We start from the raw sequence: 19,997 nt of genomic DNA, 5'->3' as shown, positions 1-19,997 counted from the left end.
CCTTTTTAAATGATGTGCCATGTCATTTTTTCGCTTATGTGGCATGCTTAGCACCTGTCCACGGTGGAGCACTGGGAAGGGTCTAAATTTCTCCCCATTGTGACCAGCCTAATTGACGCATGGGTCCGACATGCCAACTAGTCCACGCGCATACTTCTGTATTATCTGGTCCCACCTTCCAGCCACTCCACGCGAGTTGCCCCGAGCCCCCCCGACCACCCCCTGTTTCTTCTGGTAGCAATACCAACAATTCCTTTTCCCCTGTCCTGCCCAACTCGGCAACTTCCCTTTCTCCCACAACCCCAGCTCCTCCAGATCTCGATGCGGCGCAAGCTCGCCGGCGACGCGACAGCGTCGGCTTCGGCCGGCGGCGGCTCAGTCCCGTCCGAAGCAGACCTGGCGCAGCTCTCCACCGCCATCTCGGCGGGGGAGGACCTGGGCCCGTTTGTCCGGCGTGCGTTCGCCTGCGGGCGGCCGGAGCCGCTTCTATCCTCGCTCCGCGCCGTCGCGCGGGACCGCGAGTCCGAGATTGAGGAGCTCTGTCGTGCGCACTTCCACGACTTCATCCGCGCCGTCGACGACCTCCGCTCTCTCCTCGCCGACGCCGAGGTGCTCAAGGGCTCCCTCTCGGCCTCCCACTCTGCACTCCTGTCATCTTCAGCGCCGCTGCTTGCCTCGCTCGAGTCGTTCCTTGCCGCGCGAGCTCTCGCCGGGAACCTCTCATCCGCTCTCGCCTCCTCCCACCGCTGCGTCCGCCTGCTCGCACTCGCCGCTCGGGCTAATGACCACCTCCAGGCCGGCAACCACAGTCTCTACCTCGCCCTCCGCGCCGTCGATGCCATTGATCTCAACCTTGCCTCTGGCCCCGAGCCGCTGCCTCTTCCTGCCCTTCGCCGCATGCTGCTCAGCCTCGTACCCGCGGTGCGCGTCCACGCTGAGCGCGAGATCTCCAGGGAGTTCGCCGACTGGATGGTCAGCATCCGGGCTGCTTCGCGGCACCTTGGACAGGTGGCCATTGGCCGCTCAGCTGCGGCAAGGCAGCGCCAGGAGGAGCTCCGCTCCAAGCACCGCCCGCTGGAGGAGTCCATCACCCTGGACGATGACGGAGCTGGTGACCTCGACGACTTTGCTGCAGCCACGGCGACGTCTGATGGGTCGGATGGTGCCGCTGCAGCATCGTTTGACCTCACACAGCTCTACCGTGCCATGCACATACACCAGACACTGGCGCTTGGGGAGCGATTCAAGAAGTACTACCTGGAGAACAGGAAGCTCCAGTTAACATCCGACTTTGATGTGATTGCGGCAACACCATTCCTCGAGTCTCATCAGGTGTTCTTCGCGCAGATTGCTGGATTTTTTATTGTCGAGGACCGTGTGTTTCGAACAGGGGGTGGACTTACATCCCGGGTGGATGTAGATGCATTGTGGGAGGCTGCAGTAGGAAAGATGATCTCCGTGCTGGAAGATAACTTCTCTAGGATGCAGACAGCAAACCACCTGCTTCTCATAACTGATTATGCTGCCTTGCTTGCTGCCACAATGAGGAGATATAGTTATCCAGTTGGGATGCTACTCGACGTGCTGGCTAAGCATCGGGATAAGTACCATGACTTGCTGCTTGCTGATTGCCGGAGACAGGTGGCAGAGGCACTGGCTGCAGATAAGTTTGATCAGATGCTCATGAGGAAGGAGTATGAGTATTCAATGAATGTGCTTGCTTTTGGGATTCAGAGCTCTGATATCACACCGGCATTCCCATATGTCGCGCCGTTTTCATGCACTGTGCCAGATATTTGTCGTATTGTGCGGTCATTCATTGAGGACTCGGTGAGCTTCATGGCGCATGGGGGCGGTGGTGACACATATGCAGCAGTGAAGAAGTACCTTGGTCGGATACTCTCAGAGGTTGTGAATGCTTCGATACAGAAGCTTGTGGATTCAGGCAGTGGTCTGAGTGTCTCTCAGGCAATGCAGGTTGCTGCAAACATGTCCATAATGGAGCGTGCGTGTGAGTTTTTTACACGCCATGCAGCGCAATTGTGTGGTGTGCCTCTACGCGCAGTAGAGCGTGGGCGGCGTGACTTTCCACTTCGCAAGTCTCGTGATGCTGCAGAGGCGCTTCTGCTGCGGCTATTGTGTTCTAAGGTTGACGAATTCATGCGGCAATCTGATGGTGTCAACTGGATAGCTGATGACCCACCTGCTGGGGGCAATGAGTATGCCAATGAGGTCACTATCTATCTGGAGACTCTTACTTCAACTGCTCAACAGATCCTTCCTCTTCCAGTGCTCCGTCGTGTTCTTGTCGCAGTTCTTGTGCATATCTCTGAGAGGATTATTGCCCTATTCTTGAATGACTCAGTGAAGCGGTTTAGTGCTAGCGCGGTCATCGGTATAGATACTGATCTTAAAATGTTTGAGTCATTCGCAGACAACATGTCCAGCCTGTTCCTGGACTCTCATCAGGATTCTGCAGCAAGTGAAATGAAGTCTGCACTGGTGGAGCCGAGGCAGCTGGTGAATCTTCTTATGAGTAACAGCCCAGAGAACTTCCTTAACCCAGTGATCCGTGAGAAGAGCTACAATAAGCTTGATTACAAAAAAGTGGCAATTATCTCGGAGAAGTTCAGGGATACCTCAGAGAGCTATTTCTCGACATTTGGAACTAGGGGTGCTAGGCAGAATCCAAAGAAGAAATCTCTGGATACCCTTATCAAGAGGCTTCGAGAAGCTAGCTAGTCTCTACCCTGCAGTAAGATAATACGTGCATGTAATTTAGCTTGTATGTGGTGTGCATTATGTGTGTTAAAATCATTGTTCTTCTACATACTACAATTTTCTTGAAGGTAGAGTGCTTGTTCCATATGTCTGGATATCTTAATTTGATTCTTTTATTTACTCATCAACAGTATGATCAAGAATTCAAGATATAGTACATCATTTGTTTTCGCTACCTTGCAATAACAACTTGGATATTTATGTGTACGATCTACAACTAAGAACATCTCCACGGATGCCCAAAAATTTGAAGCCCTAAAAATGGCTATAGGTGAGGTGAGAAAAGTTTTTGCTTTTCGAGCAACCCAAAAACGGATGCTCTAAAATTTGAGAACCACATGAAGCAGGACAGGAGACGGATCCAAAAACTGATGCTCTAAGGCCAACTCCACCGTGCGACTCCATCCTGTTCGCGCGCGTCTGTTTGAGGTAAAACGGACGAATAGCGCGGCCTAGCGCGCGGTCTCAAACGGACAAATGTCCGGATTCCGTCTGTTTTCGACCCATTTTGGCCCAAACTTGCGCTCGGTTTGGGGTGAAACGGACGCGCGCGGACGGCCTGGACGCACGCCCTTGTCCCCCCGTGGCCCGCCTGTCGGGGACAATAACTGTTCCTTCGCTTTCAACGCTTGCACCCTCTCTCTCCCACCCGCCCCGCTGCCGGCGCCGCCGCTATTCTCCGGCCGCCTCCTCACCGCGCAGCTCTCGGCCGTCCCTACCAAACCACGTCTCGACATGGCTGCTACCACGCCCGCACTTTGGCTGTAGTTTTGGCCGTCGATGGGAGGTTTGGCCGTCGTCGTCTTTGCCGGTCGCAGAGGGGACACGAACGCCGGCGACGTACCACGACGGCCTCGGCAGCTTCCGACGAGAGCTCCAGAGCGGCCAGTAGCCGGCCGGCAACTACCCCTGCTGCGTCCAGGTGATCATCGCGGCCTCTTCGCCACCACGACCGCAAGGCGTTCGGCATTTTGCCCACAAAGGTATGGACAGTGGAGATGAGTTTTTCTTCCATCACTTCCTTTGTTCATCGGACGATTCGTCGTCGGATGATGAAGACCTTGTGGTGGCTGCACTGGTCGTTCACGACCACATTCAACGGCAGCTTCCTCGGTACAGGGGGTCAGTCCCTGGCCGTGCTCCCAATCTGAACCGCAACAGGGAGAGAGGCCACGCCCTGCTCTATGCCGATTACTTTGCCAACACCCCGCTCTTCAAGCTGGATAAATTCCGTCGCCATTTTCGAATGGCAAGGCATGTGTTCAATCGTATCCGAGAGGGAGTGGTTGCTCATGACCCATACTTCGAGTGCAAGACGGATGCCCTTGGCAAGCTTGGATTCTCCTCTTACCAGAAATGCACCGCGGCCATCCGCATGATTGCATATGGAATTTCAGGCGATCTGGTAGATGAGTATGTGCGTATGAGTGAGACAACATGTCTGATGTCAATGTACAAGTTTTGCCAGGCTGTGATCGAGGTGTTTGGCCCAGAGTACTTGAGGCAGCCAACTGCCGCTGATATAGAGAGATTGTTGGCGACCAACGCAGCTAGAGGCTTTCCAGGCATGCTTGGCAGCATAGATTGTATGCACTGGGAGTGGAAGAACTGTCCATTTGCTTGGCAGGGCCAGTACAAGGGGCATGTCAACGGGTGCACTGTCATATTAGAAGCGGTGGCATCACAGGATCTTTGGATATGGCATTCTTTCTTCGGCATGGCAGGTTCTCACAATGATATCAACGTGATGCAGCGTTCTCCAGTCTTCGCGAGGCTTGCAGAAGGCCACTCCCCACCTGTCAACTTTGAGATCAACGACCACCAGTACAACAAGGGATACTATCTAGCAGATGGTATATATCCTCAGTGGTCAACTTTTGTGAAGACAATCTCGAAACCCCAAGGTGAGAAGAGAAAGAGATTTGCCCAAATGCAACAGAGTGTTAGAAAGGATGTGGAACGTGCTTTTGGTGTGCTTCAATCCCGGTGGGGTATCGTTCGAAACCCTGCACTGTCATGGGATGAAAGGAAGCTTTGGGAGGTGATGACTGCTTGTGTGATCATGCACAACATGATCGTCGAGGATGAGCGTGATGAGAGTATCTTCGACCAAGGATTTGATTATCAATGTGAAAATATTGAGCCCCTGCACCAAGACCCGGCCACATTTGAACAGTTTGCCCAATTCCACCGTGAGATGCGTGATTGGCGCACTCATTTGAATCTTCAAAATGACTTGGTTGAGCACGTGTGGGATCACATTGGCAACCAATAGATGTATTGGTCCATTTTATGTTCAGTCAAGATAATTTCGATTTGGTTGTAAAACTATTTTATTAAAGTCAATTTCAATTGGGTTGTAAAACTATTTTAATTTTCAGACAAATATTTGGGTTGTAAAACTAGTTTTGATGAAAATATGGGCATTTTTGGCCCTGACGGACAGGATGGGGCAAAGGGATGGGGCTGCGCGCTGGGCGCACAGCCACCGCATCCCAGGACACGCCCGGACACGACCCCATTGCCCTACCCAAACGGACAGAATCCGGACAAAATGGACGTCCGTTTGGGGTCGCACATAGACCGTCAAATGGTCCGGCCGAGTCCGAGACATGGACAGACGAGCCGACCCAACGCGCATCCCCGTCCTATCCTTAAATTGTGTCCATTTTATATCAGGCTCGACCCACTCTAGGCGCATAGTTGAGCGAGCATTGTGGTCACGGACAACGAACGAACGGGCATGCGGTGTCTCGGCGTCCGCCTCAGGACCACGTGTCGGTCGTCCAACCACCTCCCACCGACTCTAGTCAATGCGCACAGATGGTTCGGCTCGCAAGTCAGCCACCCAAACGGCCCCCGACCACATCCTTTTTATGGGGAAGCCGTGGACTTCACTGCAATTTCCACTTCCCCATCCCCATCCACTTCCCCACCATTGCCCCCTCCATCGGAGACACCAAACCCTAGCCGCGTCAACCTCGCTCCCCGCCGGCCATGGATTTCCAGAAGTGGCACCCAGCAAGAAGACCAAGCACGACCAGGAGGCATGGTCGTCATCTGCCTCGTCTGGAAGTGCGGCCAGCCACTCCACCTTGCTGGCATCATTCTCCATCTCCCCTCCGGCGGCCATGCCAGGCTACAGGCCGTACGTGAAGGTCAAAGTCTGCCGCCGGTACTGGGAGACCGGCTCCCGCTGCCGTGGTCAGATGCCCACCTTCCCAATGGGTGGCATCTGAGCCCAGATCGGGTGCCCATTCCCCCTGTCTTGGCGAGCGGCCGTGCCTGCCTCCAGGAGATCACCCGTCATCGCGCCAGGATTCCGCGTCAGCTCCTCACCGACCGCAGGTATGACGTCGACTCGCCCCTCTGGGACACATGGTTCGGGACGAGCACGACATGCATCGACAAACCTTTTTTGTCGGCCGTGGTTGTAGCCTACCCCGTGTGTCCCAGAGTGCACCCAGTGTGCGCGCACCGAGCCCACCAAGAGTGCGTGGCCTGACGCCGACGACGTCTCCCTCCCCGTCGCCGCCACCCCCACAGCCTCCCGCCATGACGGTCGAGGAGGAGGAGCGGCTCCTGCAGGCCGTCATGGAGGACTCCGAGCGGGGGTACATCCGTCAACGGGATGAGGAGTGGGAGGGCTTGCAGTAGATGCTCGAGCTGTCAGCCTCTGGAGACGTGTACATGCGGAATTGGACGTCAAGCAGGAGGTGAAGGAGGAGCCCACGGAGCGTGCATGGTGCTGTGGTCACCACCACCGCCTACACAGCACGGGCCCGATCCATTCTGGGGGTCGCCGCCCCACCTCTGGGCGCCCCCCTACATCGACCTGACAAGCGACAACAAGAATGGTGGCACCTGAAGACAGCGGCTGCGACGACATCAACATCGGCGGCGACGGCTTCTGCGACACATGGGACACCTGCATTATCGTTTTTATGTTTTTTAATTTCATCTTATGTACCATGCATGGGCCGTGACGATGGTGGACTATTTAATTAAGTAATTATGTTTTAGCTATTCTACAATGCCTTTTTGAAATGTTCTTTGCCTTTTTTGGGTTTTCCATGCTTTTTTGGTGTTATTTTAAAGTCCAGCAAGGACAAGATGGGGACACGGCCGCGCATTGGGTGCCTCGACACTAGGCCGGCCTAAACCAGACATTGTCGGCGTTCTGGGAACCAGGGTACCCAGACTTGCCTGCGTGCAATCCGCGGATGGCTCCATCAACGGCCTGGTACAAACCATCTTCAGCTTAAAAAAGACAAGACCCTCACGAGGGGCCAAGCCTCGCGTAACGGACGACGCCAAGACCTTCAGAGGGAGCGACCTCCCTATGCTGGCTCCCAAGGAGAGGAGATCCCTATGCAGGCGCTCACCTCATGAGGTTGAGGTGACATAAGCCATGACGACCAGGGCTAGGCGTGCGCCAGCGGGCATAGAGCAACTAGTTTCCTCTTTGGTGCTAAGGAGGCAAGCATAGGCGCGTAGTCCTGAGGAATCAACCAAAGGTTTCCGTTCCCATGCTACAAGACCAAGACCGCCAGGGCGGCAGGACGGAGGTCATCGCCGAGCCCACCATGGCGTCACGAGCAGAAGCTTTGCAGGTGAAGACCACCTTTTGTCAGGATAGGATGTACTTCTTGTCCTCCCTACAAACTTGGCCGTTGTGGAATCCCTTCCTGCCTACATTTTGGGGGGAGAGGACCGAGGCCTCTCTCTATATATATAGGTTAGCCACCACCATAGAAGGGGCGATCCAACCGGAACCCTCACTAGCTCACACCAACACAAGAACTTACCTCCTGAGGTTGTTCTTCCTATGTACTAGTTCATCCTCAGCCCCTCATGAGGTCAATCCACCCCAAAGCAGGAGCCACCGCAAGGTGGCCCGAACCTGGGTAAACTGTCGTGTCCCTTTCCTTTCCCGTTCATCGAGCTAGGTCGTGAGAGCGGTGAGTAGATTGGCTGGGGAGGTTGAGTTCTTCGTACGCACCCCAGAGTTTGAACTTTTCTTGGGTCTGTGGAGCCTCGAATCCGACATTTGGCGTGCCAGGTAGGGGTGCGCCAAAGATTCGCCTCCTCATCTGCTGTACCCCGCCGTCATTGTTCGGTTCCCATGGCGGGCGTCGCTCCACTAGTCGGGCCGCCGGGCACGTTCGGAAGCACTGCGGGCCACCGGGTTTTCTCCTCCGCCTTGCGGTAGGTGCAATGGCCGTCAAAGTTCAGGCCGGAGATGCCACCTCGATACGATGGCACGACGGATTCAGCGGGGTTCCTCCAGGCGTATGCAGAGGCTGTCTGGGCAGCGTGTAGTGACGACGAGGTCATGGCGAATTGGCTCCCCATGGCCCTTACGGGCATGCCGCGTGCCTGGCTCCTTGGCTTGCCGGAGTCTTTAGTGGCCTCCTGGGAAGAGCTGCTCGGCCTCTTCGTCGTGCGCTTCGCGGCACTGGCGCCCCACGCCGCCGCGGCCATCCTTGGCGGGTCACAAGCACCGGCCTCAGACCGCCACGTCAAGAAGTTCTTCCGCCGGGTGGGCACTGCTCACGCGTAGCGGGGAGCCCCTCCGGGCTAGGTAGCGCCTTAGGCCGACCTCACCTGTGACTAGAGGGACCACCCCGAGACCACGGATGGCGCCGACGCACTCCCTATGCTCTGCACCCCCACCATCTGCAACGTGGTAGTCACCAGGACCCTCATCAACGGCGGCGCTAGCCTCAACGTCCTCTCCGTGGAGGCGTTCAGCCTGCTTCATGTGCCTTACGGTTGGCTCTTCCCCACCAAGCCTTTCTCTGGAGTCATCAACGGCTCGACCTGCCCTCTGGGGCAGATCCGCCTCCCCGTCACCTATGGCACACGCAACAACTACCGTACCGAGCTCATCGACTTCGACATCGCCCGCATCTACCTCCCGTACAACGCCATTTTCGGGTACCCAGCCTTGGCCAAGTTCATCGCGGGGACTCATCCTGACTACAACCTCATGAAGATGCCGGGAAGTAGCGATGCCCTCACCGTGGTGGGAGATACCAAGGACGCGCTCGCGGCCCTCAAGCTCGCCTTCAGGAGCTCGGCGGCCACGCGGCCAAGTGCGGGGGGCGCTTCGAATGGCCCAAGCGCCGCACCAGCAAAGAAGAAGTAGTTGTTTTCTCAAGATCGGGCCAAGACGAAGCAGGTGCCGGTCGACGAAGACGGGGGGTCGGGCCTTACCTTGACCATAGGCGCCGGCCTCCTGTTGACGCTCGAAAATGGCATGATCATAAAGAGTGACTTGAGGCTATAATGAGATGATGTTAAAATTATGAGTTCATGTCACCATTCGATGGCTCTCTTAAAGATGATCAAAATAGATATGGAGATGGTCCAAAACGGAGCTCAGATGCAAAAGTTATGACAATCTTAGAGATGTTCGTATTGACACCAAATTAAAGAATGGCATGTAACCTAATTAAGATGGCCTTGTATAGAAAAACTTTCAAATGAAAAGTTCTTCGTCTCGTTGAAACGGACGATTTTGATATAAAAATCGTCCCCATCCGAGGTCGTATGCAAAAGTTACAGGCAAAACCATGCGCCGCAGCAATGTTTGGCCGGATTATCCAGGCCGGGGTCCAGATCATCCGGGAAATTGAAGCTCGAAGAGAACAAAAGGTTTGTGATGAAGCCGGATGATCTGGGTCCAGTCCCGGATGGTCCGGGTGGAGGCCGGACAATCCGAGTAGAAGTCCAGACGTCCGGACAACTTTTTCTGCTACAGACTTTAGAAAACGGCCCGAAATACCCTCAAGATGGCCTCATATAAAAAAGTGTTCAACATCAAAGTTGTGCATCTCGTCGAGACGGTTGTTTTTCATATAAAAACTTCCAAATCCGAGGTTGTATGTGGATTCTAGAGCCAAAACAGTGAGGTGCTGTCAGAAAACTGGGCTAGGCCGGATCATCGGAGCCTTGAGCCGGACATCCGGTCCGTAGGTCGTGAATACTCCGTGTTTTGTTAGGTTTTGATGATTTGGACGGCTAAGAAAGTCCTTTTTTGTATGGGAAGTCCATCCTCCTCTTATATAGACAAGAGGTGACGGCCGATTGAACAACACACAATCGAACAATCATCTACCACTTTTGATAGAGGCGAAGGTGTCCCGATGTTTTGATGAGATGGTGGCTATCGTTTTCTGTGGGAGTCGACCTTGACGATCCAACTACAAACGTGCGAGATGTCACGCCTTAGCAATCTCTAAACCAACTTCCGAGGGGTTATTGACCACGCCGGAGCACGATCAACCTGAGCACGAGGGTCTGTTTCATGCGAGCAAACGAAGAACAAGCAAGAAACTGAGATTGCAATCTGGATATTGCAAATATAAGATGAAAGCTTTATTGATCAAGATGGGGTTCTGTGACTGCGAATATAAGATGAAAGCTTTATTGATCAAGATGGGTTCTGTGACGTCTTGGTCTGGTCGTTGAACACAAACGAAGTACGCGAAGTTGCAGCTATGGCGAACTTTTGATCTGAAAAAAACCCCAAAGTCTAAACGATGCCCTAAGGGCTGTATATATGGAGGAAGAGGGGGGAATTTCGTGGCCCTTGGAGGAGGGGTCCGAAACCAACCCTAACTCTTGTTTCCCCACACATACAGACTCTAAAAACAGCCTATACTTAAGTATTTCAAAAATACATGGGCCTGGCCCAATAATAAGGTGACACATCACCTAGAATAGCCTCTGGATGAAAATTATGAAGTGGCATCGTGTATATTTTGTCCAAGGCTTCGTGCACTCATTATGGTGGTTTCAAATTCCCGAAATCATCACTTGAAACTCCGGTCTTGTTTCCCTTGCGCATGCCATCATGTCCATGCTTGTTCTTGCTCCAATGTTCATCCTTCTCCAAGCTAGGCACTTCATTTGTAAGAAAAACAAATGTATCCAATTTAGGCAGCATCATATTCTCATTAACATTAGAATCATTACCAAGAAACGAAAGTACCTGATAATTTAATTGGCGTGCGCGAGCTCTAGTAATTGGTCCAGTATGTATAACAGCAGGGGCTGTGGGTGTAACAATGGTATTGATGTCCTCATCATCCTCCCCTTCTTGAAATGAAGTCATCCTCGATGGAAGCTCATCTTCCTCACCCAAATAAGGCTTCAAATCTGCAATGTTAAAAGTGGGACTAACCCCAAAATCTGCAGGCATCTCAAGTTTATATGCATTATCATTTATTTTCTCTAACACCTTAAAAGGACCATCAGGACATGGCATTAGCTTTCATTTGCGCAAATTAGGAAATCTATCCTCATGCAAATGTAACCAAACAAGATCTCCAGGTGCAAACACAACATGTTTTCTACCCTTATCTCCAGCAAGTTTATATTTAGCATTCATATGCTCATTGTTTTCCTTAGTTAACTCATGCATTTTTAAAATCAATTCAACACGTTCTTTAGCATCAAAATTAACCTTCTCCGAAGATGGAAGAGGCAACAATCGCGCCTTGACAATCGCTAAACCAACTTCCGAGGGGTTATTGACCACACCGGAGCACGATCAACCTGACCACGAGGGTCTGTTTCTTGTGAGCAAACGAAGAACAAGCAAGAAACTTAGATTGCAATCTGGATCTTAGCAATCGCCGCACCAACTTCCGAGGGGTTATTAACCTTCTCCGAAGATGGAAGAGGCATCTTGTATATTTCGTCCAAGGCTTCGTGCACTCATTATGGTGGCTTCAAAGTCCTGAAATCATCACTTGAAACTCCGGTCTTATTTCCCTTGCGCATGCCATCACCTCCATGCTTGTTCTTTCTCCAGTATTCATCCTTCTCCAAGCTAGGCCCTTCATTTATAAGAAAAACAAATGTATCCAATTTAGGCAACATCATATTCTCCTGTACATTAGAATCATTACCAAGAAACGAAAGTACCTAATAATTTAATTGGCGTGCGCGAGCTCTAGTAATTGGTATAGTATGTATAACAGCAGGGGCTGTGGGTGTAACAAGAGCCAAAGTATCTTCATCATAGTCACTAGCGGACTCATACCCACCATCCTCAGTAGAAATCATCACACGCTGAGATTTGCATTCTCTCGCAAAATGTCCTCTGCCCTCACAACGACGACAAATAATATCACTTGTGTGCCCTGTTGATGCCATGGAAGAAGATCTCTGCGCAGGCCCGGCAGGTGTGCTCTTGGCAGATAGTGGTGGTTGTGCCTGCTTTCTTGTATCACGGCTGGAGGTGGCATCTGATGTAGGTGCTGGTGTAGTGGAAGTAGAGGATGCACGTGGTCTCCATGATGAAGATCAACCTGCAGAAAAGTTAGTTCGCGCCAATGCGTGTCGATCCTGCACTTCACGCTCAGCTTTACAAGCAAGATGGAATAAACGAGTGATATTATTATACTTCTTATTATACTCTAGAATGGTCCGAATCTCTCTATTTAATCCACCCATAAAACGTGCAAGCATAGCTCAGTTCGTAAATGCTGCAAGTTCTCCTCAAGAATACTGCCAGTTCGTAATTCCTGATAATATTCTTCTACAGAATTTTTTTCCTTGTCTTAAACGCTGCAATTTTTGAATTAATTCACGTTGATAATATGGTGGAACCCAACGAGTACGCATAACAGTTTCCAAAGCAGCCCAAGTAGCTGGAATAGGATATAATCTACAATGTTCAGGCCACCAAACACATGCAAAGCTAGTGAAAGCACAAACAACAACAGGAACACGTCTCTCCTCACGATATTGCAAACATGTAAATCGTTGTCGAGTTTCTAACTCCCAAGTAAGATATATTTCAAGAACATATCTACCCTCAAATGGTGGAATATTCAATTTCAGTTTAGGGAGATGGTCATGATCTCGTACCTGAGGGGGAGCCCTACCATTGCCATTATTTGCATGTGGACAACCTGGTGGTTGTGGTGCTGGTGGTTGCACGTACTTCTGATTTTGATCAACCTCATCCTCATAATCTCCCGCATAATCCTCCTCCTCCGCATCAGCAGCAGGAGCCACAGAAGTATCAACAGCAGCACCAACAGTTTGGCCAGGCGCAAGAGGGACACGGCTCGCTCGGCGGAGGGCTGTTTCGCGACGTGGAGGTAGTCGTTGTTGTTGTTGTTGTTGTTGTTGATGGTGGTGGTGGAAGACGCGCGAGCAATTCATTAAACTTGTTATCGAGCTTCAAACGTCTTCTCCATGCCATCTATCTTCTCCATGGCCTCTTCAAATCTGTTTAGCACATCTTGCACCTGTCCACTCATCATTTGCTGAAATTTATCATGCAACTCCTTATTCGTCATGTTCTCCTAGTCAGTCTCATCGGCTTGTGATCCTGCCATGGTTAGCAGTTCTTACCCAGCAGCAGGAGGTGGTGGGTGTCACAAATCTGTCAAGAAAATCTCAATTCTTACCAGTTCTTACCCAACAGCAGGCGGTGATCGGCAACCGTCGTAGTCAAAATTCTCAAAGCTTGGATAGAGCGATTACCAGGGAGAGTCAAACGCACGACGTAGATGTATGTGAAGCTAGGAAGGCTTATAATATGGTAGCAAAAAGGGTCAGCAATAATCAATTCAGAGATACAAAGTTGAATAAATGCTCAACGACGATACTGTGCTGGTCCTAGGCTAGACCGTGCTAGAGACGCGAGCCTAGAACACTAACAAAATCACGACGCTGCACGTAAACAAGGGAGGAACACACTCTGATTTTTCTTCTTCTTTTTTTTCACTTTTTTGCACTTTTTTTTTCTTTTTTTGCTCCGCAACAATTTTTTTCGATAAAGTCTACAAACGGTCTAAAAACTGCCTAGCCAGAATTTTCCAGACTTAGTTTTTTTGAGTTTAGGACTATTTTTCTACTGCGGGTAGCACGAAAGTTCTAGAGTCCTACTCTGTCACGAGTCGGAGTATGGCATGATCTGGAAATCCAAAACAGAGTAACAAAATACTGGACTCGGACTGGTGGCCGAGATGAATCTGGTGGAACTCGGACTGGTGGCGGCGATGAATCTAGTGGAACTCGGGTTGGCAAGATGGCGGCGGATAGGTGGTGGCGGATATGGACTCGGATTGGCGGTGAATATGTGGTGGTGGTATATGGCAGCGGCGATGAAGTTGGTGCGGTGGTGGTATACGACAACATCGATGATGATGATGCGGTGGTGATATATGTGGCAGCGGCGACGTGAGAACATGTGAACAGAATTCAAAACTCTAAAGGACTAGATGCTAAGACCAACAACTTGACACGACGATGCAACCGCAAATTCAACAATGCAAATATAGAAAAGATTATGCGAAGGCTCATATTGGTTCGGATAGGATGAACTAACCCTATTTTTTTGGCTTTTTCATGGATTATAGGTATGAAGAACAGACTCGATCGAAACTACAAAAAAACCGAGCAACCTGAAAATCTGATACCACTTGATAGAGGCGAAGGTGTCCCGATGTTTCGATGAGATGGTGGCTATCGTTTTCTGTGGGAGTTGACCTTGACGATCCGACTACGAACGTGCGAGATGCCGCGCCTTAGCAATCGCTAAACCAACTTCCAAGGGGTTATTGACCATGCCGGAGCACGATCAACCTGACCACGAGGGTCTGTTTCCTGCGAGCAAACGAAGAACAAGCAAGAAACTGAGATTGCAATCTGGATATTGCAAATATAAGATGAAAGCTTTATTGATCAAGGTGGGGTTCTGTGACGTCTTGGTCTGGTCGTTGAACACAAATGAAGCACGCGAAGTTGCATCCATGGCGAACTTTTGATCTAAACAAAACCCGAAGACTAAACGATGCCCTAAGGGTTGTATATATGGAGGAAGAGGGGGAATTTCATGGCCCTTGGAGGAGGGGTCCGAAACCAACCCTAACTCTTGTTTCCCCACACATACGAACTCTAAAAATAGCATATACTTAAGTATTTCGAAAATACATGGGCCTGGCCCAATAATAAGGTGACGCAGCACCTAGAATAGCCTCTGGACAAAAATTATGAAGTGGCATCTTGTATATTTCGTCCAAGGCTTCGTGCACTCATTATGGCGGCTTCAAAGTCCTGATATCATCACTTGAAACTCTGGTTTTGCTTCCCTTGCGCATGCCATCATGTCCATACTTGTTCTTGCTCCAATGTTCATCCTTCTCCAAGCTAGGCCCTTCATTTGTAAGCAAAACAAATGTATCCAATTTAGGCAGCATCATATTCTCATGAACATTAGAATCATTACCAAGAAATGAAAGTACCTGATAATTTAATTGGCGTGCGCGAGCTCTAGTCATTGGTCCAGTATGTATAACAGCAGGGGTTGTGGGTGTAACAATGGTATTGATGTCCTCGTCTAGTCCTTTAGAGTTTCGAGTTCTGTTCACTGGTTTTCACGTCGCCGCTGCCATATATATCACCACCGCATCATCATCATCGCTACTGCCATATACCACCACCGCACCAACTTCATCGCCGCTGCCATAGACCACCACCACCACATATTCACCGCCAATCCGAGTCCATATCCGCCACCACCTACGATGCGGAGCATCCTATGGACATCATCATGTCAAGAGTCCGTTTGGCAAGTGACACGTGCGACATCTACTTCACATACACAAAGGTGAATCATCTCCTTTACACGTGGTCACTTGACCCCTTTGAGGATGGTATGCTACTTGACACCCCTCTCGTGTGCATGCATAGGTATTGTCGGAACACTACGGACGATGAGGAGGAGTGCAAGCGCCAAGGAACACCTACACCATCCGCGAGGGAAGCATGGAAGAGAAGACGGAAGAAGCAGAGCTGCTACAAGCTACAGCCACCGGACGTCCGGACGCCACCGGACATCCGGTACCTGACACAGCCCAGACGGCCAGAAGAACTCCAGGCGACGAGTACTATAGCGGCCGGACGTTCGACGAATACCGGACGTCCGACGAGTCCCAGCGCCCGGACGACCGGCGCCGACCGGACGACCGATGCCACTACACCTGCCGGTGTCAAAACCGACGGATCTCAGGTAGGGGGTCCCGAACTGTGCGTCTAGGCGGATGGTAACATGAGACTGGGGACATGATGTTTTACCCAGTTTCGGGCCCTCTTGATGGAGGTAATACCCTACGTCCTGCTTGATTGTTCTTGATAATATGAGTAGTACAAGAGTTGATCTACCACGAGATCGAAGAGGCTAAACCCTAGAAGCTAGCCTATGGTATAATTGTGTGTTGTTGGTCCTACGGACTAAACCCTCCAGTTTATATAGACACCGGAGGGGGCTAGGGTTACACAGAGTCGGTTACAAGGAAGGAGATCTACATATCCGTACTGCCAAGCTTGCCTTCCACACCAAGGAGAGTCCCATCCGGACACGGGACGAAGTCTTCAATCTTGTATCTTCATAGTCCAACAGTCCGGCCAAAGGATATAGCCCGACTGTCCGGATACCCCCTAATCCAGGACTCCCTTAGTAGCCCCCAAACCAGGCTTCAATGACGATGAGTCCGGCGCGCAGATTGTCTTCGGCATTGCAAGTGTCCGACTTCTCGTAAATGTTGCGCTTCTTGGCTTCTGCGTCCAATAACGGCCATCTTCCACGTGTCGAGCGAATGTGAGTAGCCAGGGTGTTTTTACATTTACCACCCCATCTATGTGAATGAACTGTCTATAAAAGAGACGAGGATCCTCAGATCCAAACCACACCATCCTCCCTCAGCGAGCATTCATCAGAGCGCGCCCGAAAAAATCCATCCCAACATGGCCGGCCAGCGCAGCTCCTCCTCTCGCTCCCGCAGCCCCAAGCCCGGAGACTGGGAGAAGTGTTCTGTCCCGCATAGCCAATTAGTGAAGCTACAGACCCAGGGATTCCTCCCTCCAGCGTATATGGTCCGGTTCGAGCCGGGCTCGCCACCTATAATGGCGGGGAGCAAGCGGAGAGCTTTCCCAACCCCTCTAAGGGAGAGCAGGTATGCCTTGTCCCTTATTTGTTAAGGGGACTCGGATTTCCAATCCATCAATTTCTCCAAGGGCTCCTGGAGTTCTACGGCCTCTAGTTGCACAACCTCACCCTGCCTCCATACTGCACATCGCTGGTTACGTAGCCCTTTGCGAGCTGTTTCTGGGTTGCGAAGGTCATTTCGCACTGTGGAAGAAGTTGTTCTGCCTTGTGCCCCGTACACAGAGGCGATCAATATATCAAGCGGGCGGAGCCGAAGTATGGCGCATCGCTGGGACTGGATACCTATCCGGTACCCCGAAGAAGACGTCAGAGGACTGGCCTTCGGAGTGGTTTTATATGGAGGATGTTCCTCTCCCGGATCCTATCCGGATTGGTCTTCCTGAGTTCGACAACGCCGCTTTGAAGAAACGCCTAAGCTGGCGCCCACGGAGCCCACAAGAGGAAGATGATAGAGACGTATTTTATCTGATGGGCCGGATAAAGTTGCAGGCCAAATCAGGACTGACCATAACCGAGGTTATGACAATATGCATTATGCGGGGGGTGCAGCCAGTTCAATATCGAGGCCACCCCATGTGGCACTTCAACGGGGAAGATGATGCCACTCGCTGCGGGTGCAAGGGACCGGACTCAGTTGCTGCTCTAGCAAAAATTCTATCCAATCTGTATAAGGGGGAAGAAGAGGAGTTCCTCCGCATCAAGCCACGGGATGGATTCTCTATGAACAACCCTCGAAGCTGGGTGAGCTTCCGCTCTTTTTACTTCCATCCTACCCTTGTTTTCGTGATAAATATTTACCTTGCCGTTTCATCGCAGGAACTGTGTAAGGCGGTAGGGGAGATCAATAGCCCACCTCCACAACCGGGGGATCCTGAGCGGGTCCTCGACCCCGGCCTGAAAGAGGATCCGGACATATTCGTGGAGCTGATTGATAGGAGTTTCTATCAGCTAAGCTGTGATGACGCCATGGTGGCCATTATAGCCGACTACCCTGGGCTACTCCCAGCCTCGCAGGTAAATGAGACCGGAGTCCCAACCTTTGAAAAGGATTTCCTTTTATGCACTTCACCTACCGTATACAAACGGTGTTTTATAGGGAAGGCCCTCGGGACGCCATGCCGAGCCCGCGGCGACTCCCCAACAAGGGGTTTCAAAGCCGGATAGGCTAAAAAGGAAGGTGGTCTGGACGGAGACGCCAGCGCAGAGGTATGATGCAACACCTCACTCCGTGGTTGTCGTCTTTAAAAACATAATAACACCCGTGTTTCCTAGAAGGAAGAACGCTCGCTGGACAATATCCGGAGAGGTCGCCGATCACGCCTCTACCAGTCAGGCTCCAGGGCCGGACACAGAGGCGGAAGCTAACACGAGGTACACGCCAGATGCTCCTTCTACAGAGGATGCGGATAAGATATCCTCTACGAATTCCGAAGTGGAGAGCGCCATGTATCACAGGCATCGCCGAGCCGTACTCCATGACGCTTGTTTCTCCCAAGAGGCGTTTGATGCATTCAACTCGGGAGATGCGTACATCCGTGCTGCTCAAAATGGTCTAGCTAGAGCCACGGACCAGTATGTAAAGGATGTACGGGTAAGAAAATTTGATGAGTATATATATCAGTAGCCCCTGAGACTTGAAACTGTTGGCACAACTGATTTAAGGATCATTTTTTGTGTAGGTTCTTACAGAGAAGAATACTCGTCTATCACAGGCGCTGGAGGAATGCAAGACCCAACTTCGGGCCGCCGTTGCCGCAATGAAGGAACCTGAAAAGTCCCTAGCTGGTAACATTTGTTTCAAAGAATGATAGGTACCATATAGTGTGCGGCATGGCTGCAGATCTAACAATAGACATTGCAGATGACTCCGGAGGACCAGCATGTCGTACGGCAGCTAAAGGCTGGCGAACGCGTGCTGACTAAGGTCATGCAGGAGAAAAACAATCTCCAAGACGCCAATACCAAGCTGAGCATGGAAATGAAAGATGTTCGAGCCCAGCTTGCGGACTCCATGAGGAGAATAAGCGGCTTCGACACGGCATTTTCAGTAAGTGCTTGACGAACCCTTAAAAGAGTGCGGCGGAGAAGCCGACTAACAGAGTTATGTCTGCAGGTATGCTGACGGGTCGTCCCGCGGAGGAGATGCCCGGGTCTGCGGGTGATCTTCTACCCGAGCTCTCACAACTGCACGAACACGTTCGGCAGGTGATGCATGGTATTGCCCAGGCCTTGTGTCCATCCGTCTCCCTGCCAGCAGGCATTGGAGAGCTTGCGGAGAAGCTCAAGGGAGCACGGCGGCGCTTCTGATTATGGAAGATATCGGCCTGCCATCAAGGTGCCAGGGAAGCCTGGGCCATGGTGAAGACGCGGTATACCAAGGCTGACCCAAACCACATGGCCGAGGTCGGACCTATGGGGCCCGATGGGAAAGAGATCCCCGTTAGCTTAGTGTATGGGTAAGTAGAATTAGCCGCAAAGTATTCCCAACAGGATTGTAGGCTAGACAGCCTGTTGGATGGTATAGAAGAGGAATTTAGTCAGTCTACATGACTATGTAATTAAAGTGACATGTATAATGCCTTCTAGCCGGATTGTAAATCATTTGTTATGGCGGACCTTTTCGCTTCAACCTCGGGACCTGATAGTCCGGAGTGTATTCGAATACCCGCTCAGTTATATAAGAACCGGGGTATGCGTGGAAACCAGGCGTAGGGGTCATTAGTGCTTGAACAGACAAGTACCCAACTATTTATGTTATATTACATGGGTAGTAAGAAACATCTTCTAGGGAGAATAGTTCCGTTAAGGGTTCCTTTCCCTGGGTACGCATGCCCTAAAGTGCATGTCCGGACTGCGAGAGGAGATGCAGGCAAAAACATCTGGGGACACATATGGAAAATAAATAAAAATCATCTTTTGTTCACCGACCGAATATTCCCTTAAGAACGCTAGCTTTTGGCTTCACTCAGTCTGAGGTACACATCCGGCTGACCCGGCAGTAACAATCGCAGAGGTGCTCCCCTTATGCCCTAGCCGAATTAACGGGAACGTAGGGCATAAATACAAGAGCCAGGCAACCCAGCTTGGCCAAAACTTAAGTCATATCGATGCATATAATGGTGAAGAAAATGTACATGCGGAAGAATAACACATGTGCGGGGCACGAAGCCCAGATAAATAATTAAGCTTCTGTGTAAGAAGCCCCCAGGTATAATGAGCGCGGTTAGCGCGTCAATAGTGT

General features: G+C 51.2%; 2 protein-coding genes across 2 annotated transcripts; both read left to right on the top strand.

The window, feature by feature from the left end:
• The first annotated feature begins 216 nt into the window (after window positions 1-216).
• Window positions 217-2,951, top strand: SEC15B (exocyst complex component sec15B). Its single transcript, XM_048707298.2, has one exon. It carries the CDS (start codon window positions 322-324, stop codon window positions 2,740-2,742), a length of 2,421 nt encoding a protein of 806 aa, XP_048563255.1. The 5' UTR covers window positions 217-321; the 3' UTR covers window positions 2,743-2,951.
• Window positions 2,952-3,639: 688 nt separating this feature from the next.
• On the top strand, window positions 3,640-5,056 carry LOC147979575 (protein ANTAGONIST OF LIKE HETEROCHROMATIN PROTEIN 1-like). Its single transcript, XM_087515269.1, has one exon. It carries the CDS (start codon window positions 3,767-3,769, stop codon window positions 5,054-5,056), a length of 1,290 nt encoding a protein of 429 aa, XP_087371395.1. The 5' UTR covers window positions 3,640-3,766.
• The last annotated feature ends 14,941 nt before the right edge of the window (window positions 5,057-19,997 follow it).

The sequence above is a fragment of the Triticum urartu genome, chromosome 3A (genome assembly GCF_056163025.1).
Source record: "Triticum urartu cultivar PI428250 chromosome 3A, HENAU_Tu73, whole genome shotgun sequence".
NCBI lineage: Eukaryota > Viridiplantae > Streptophyta > Magnoliopsida > Poales > Poaceae > Triticum > Triticum urartu.
The sequence above is the reverse complement of the archived record's forward strand: the minus strand, read 5'-3'. Positions and strand labels throughout refer to the sequence as shown.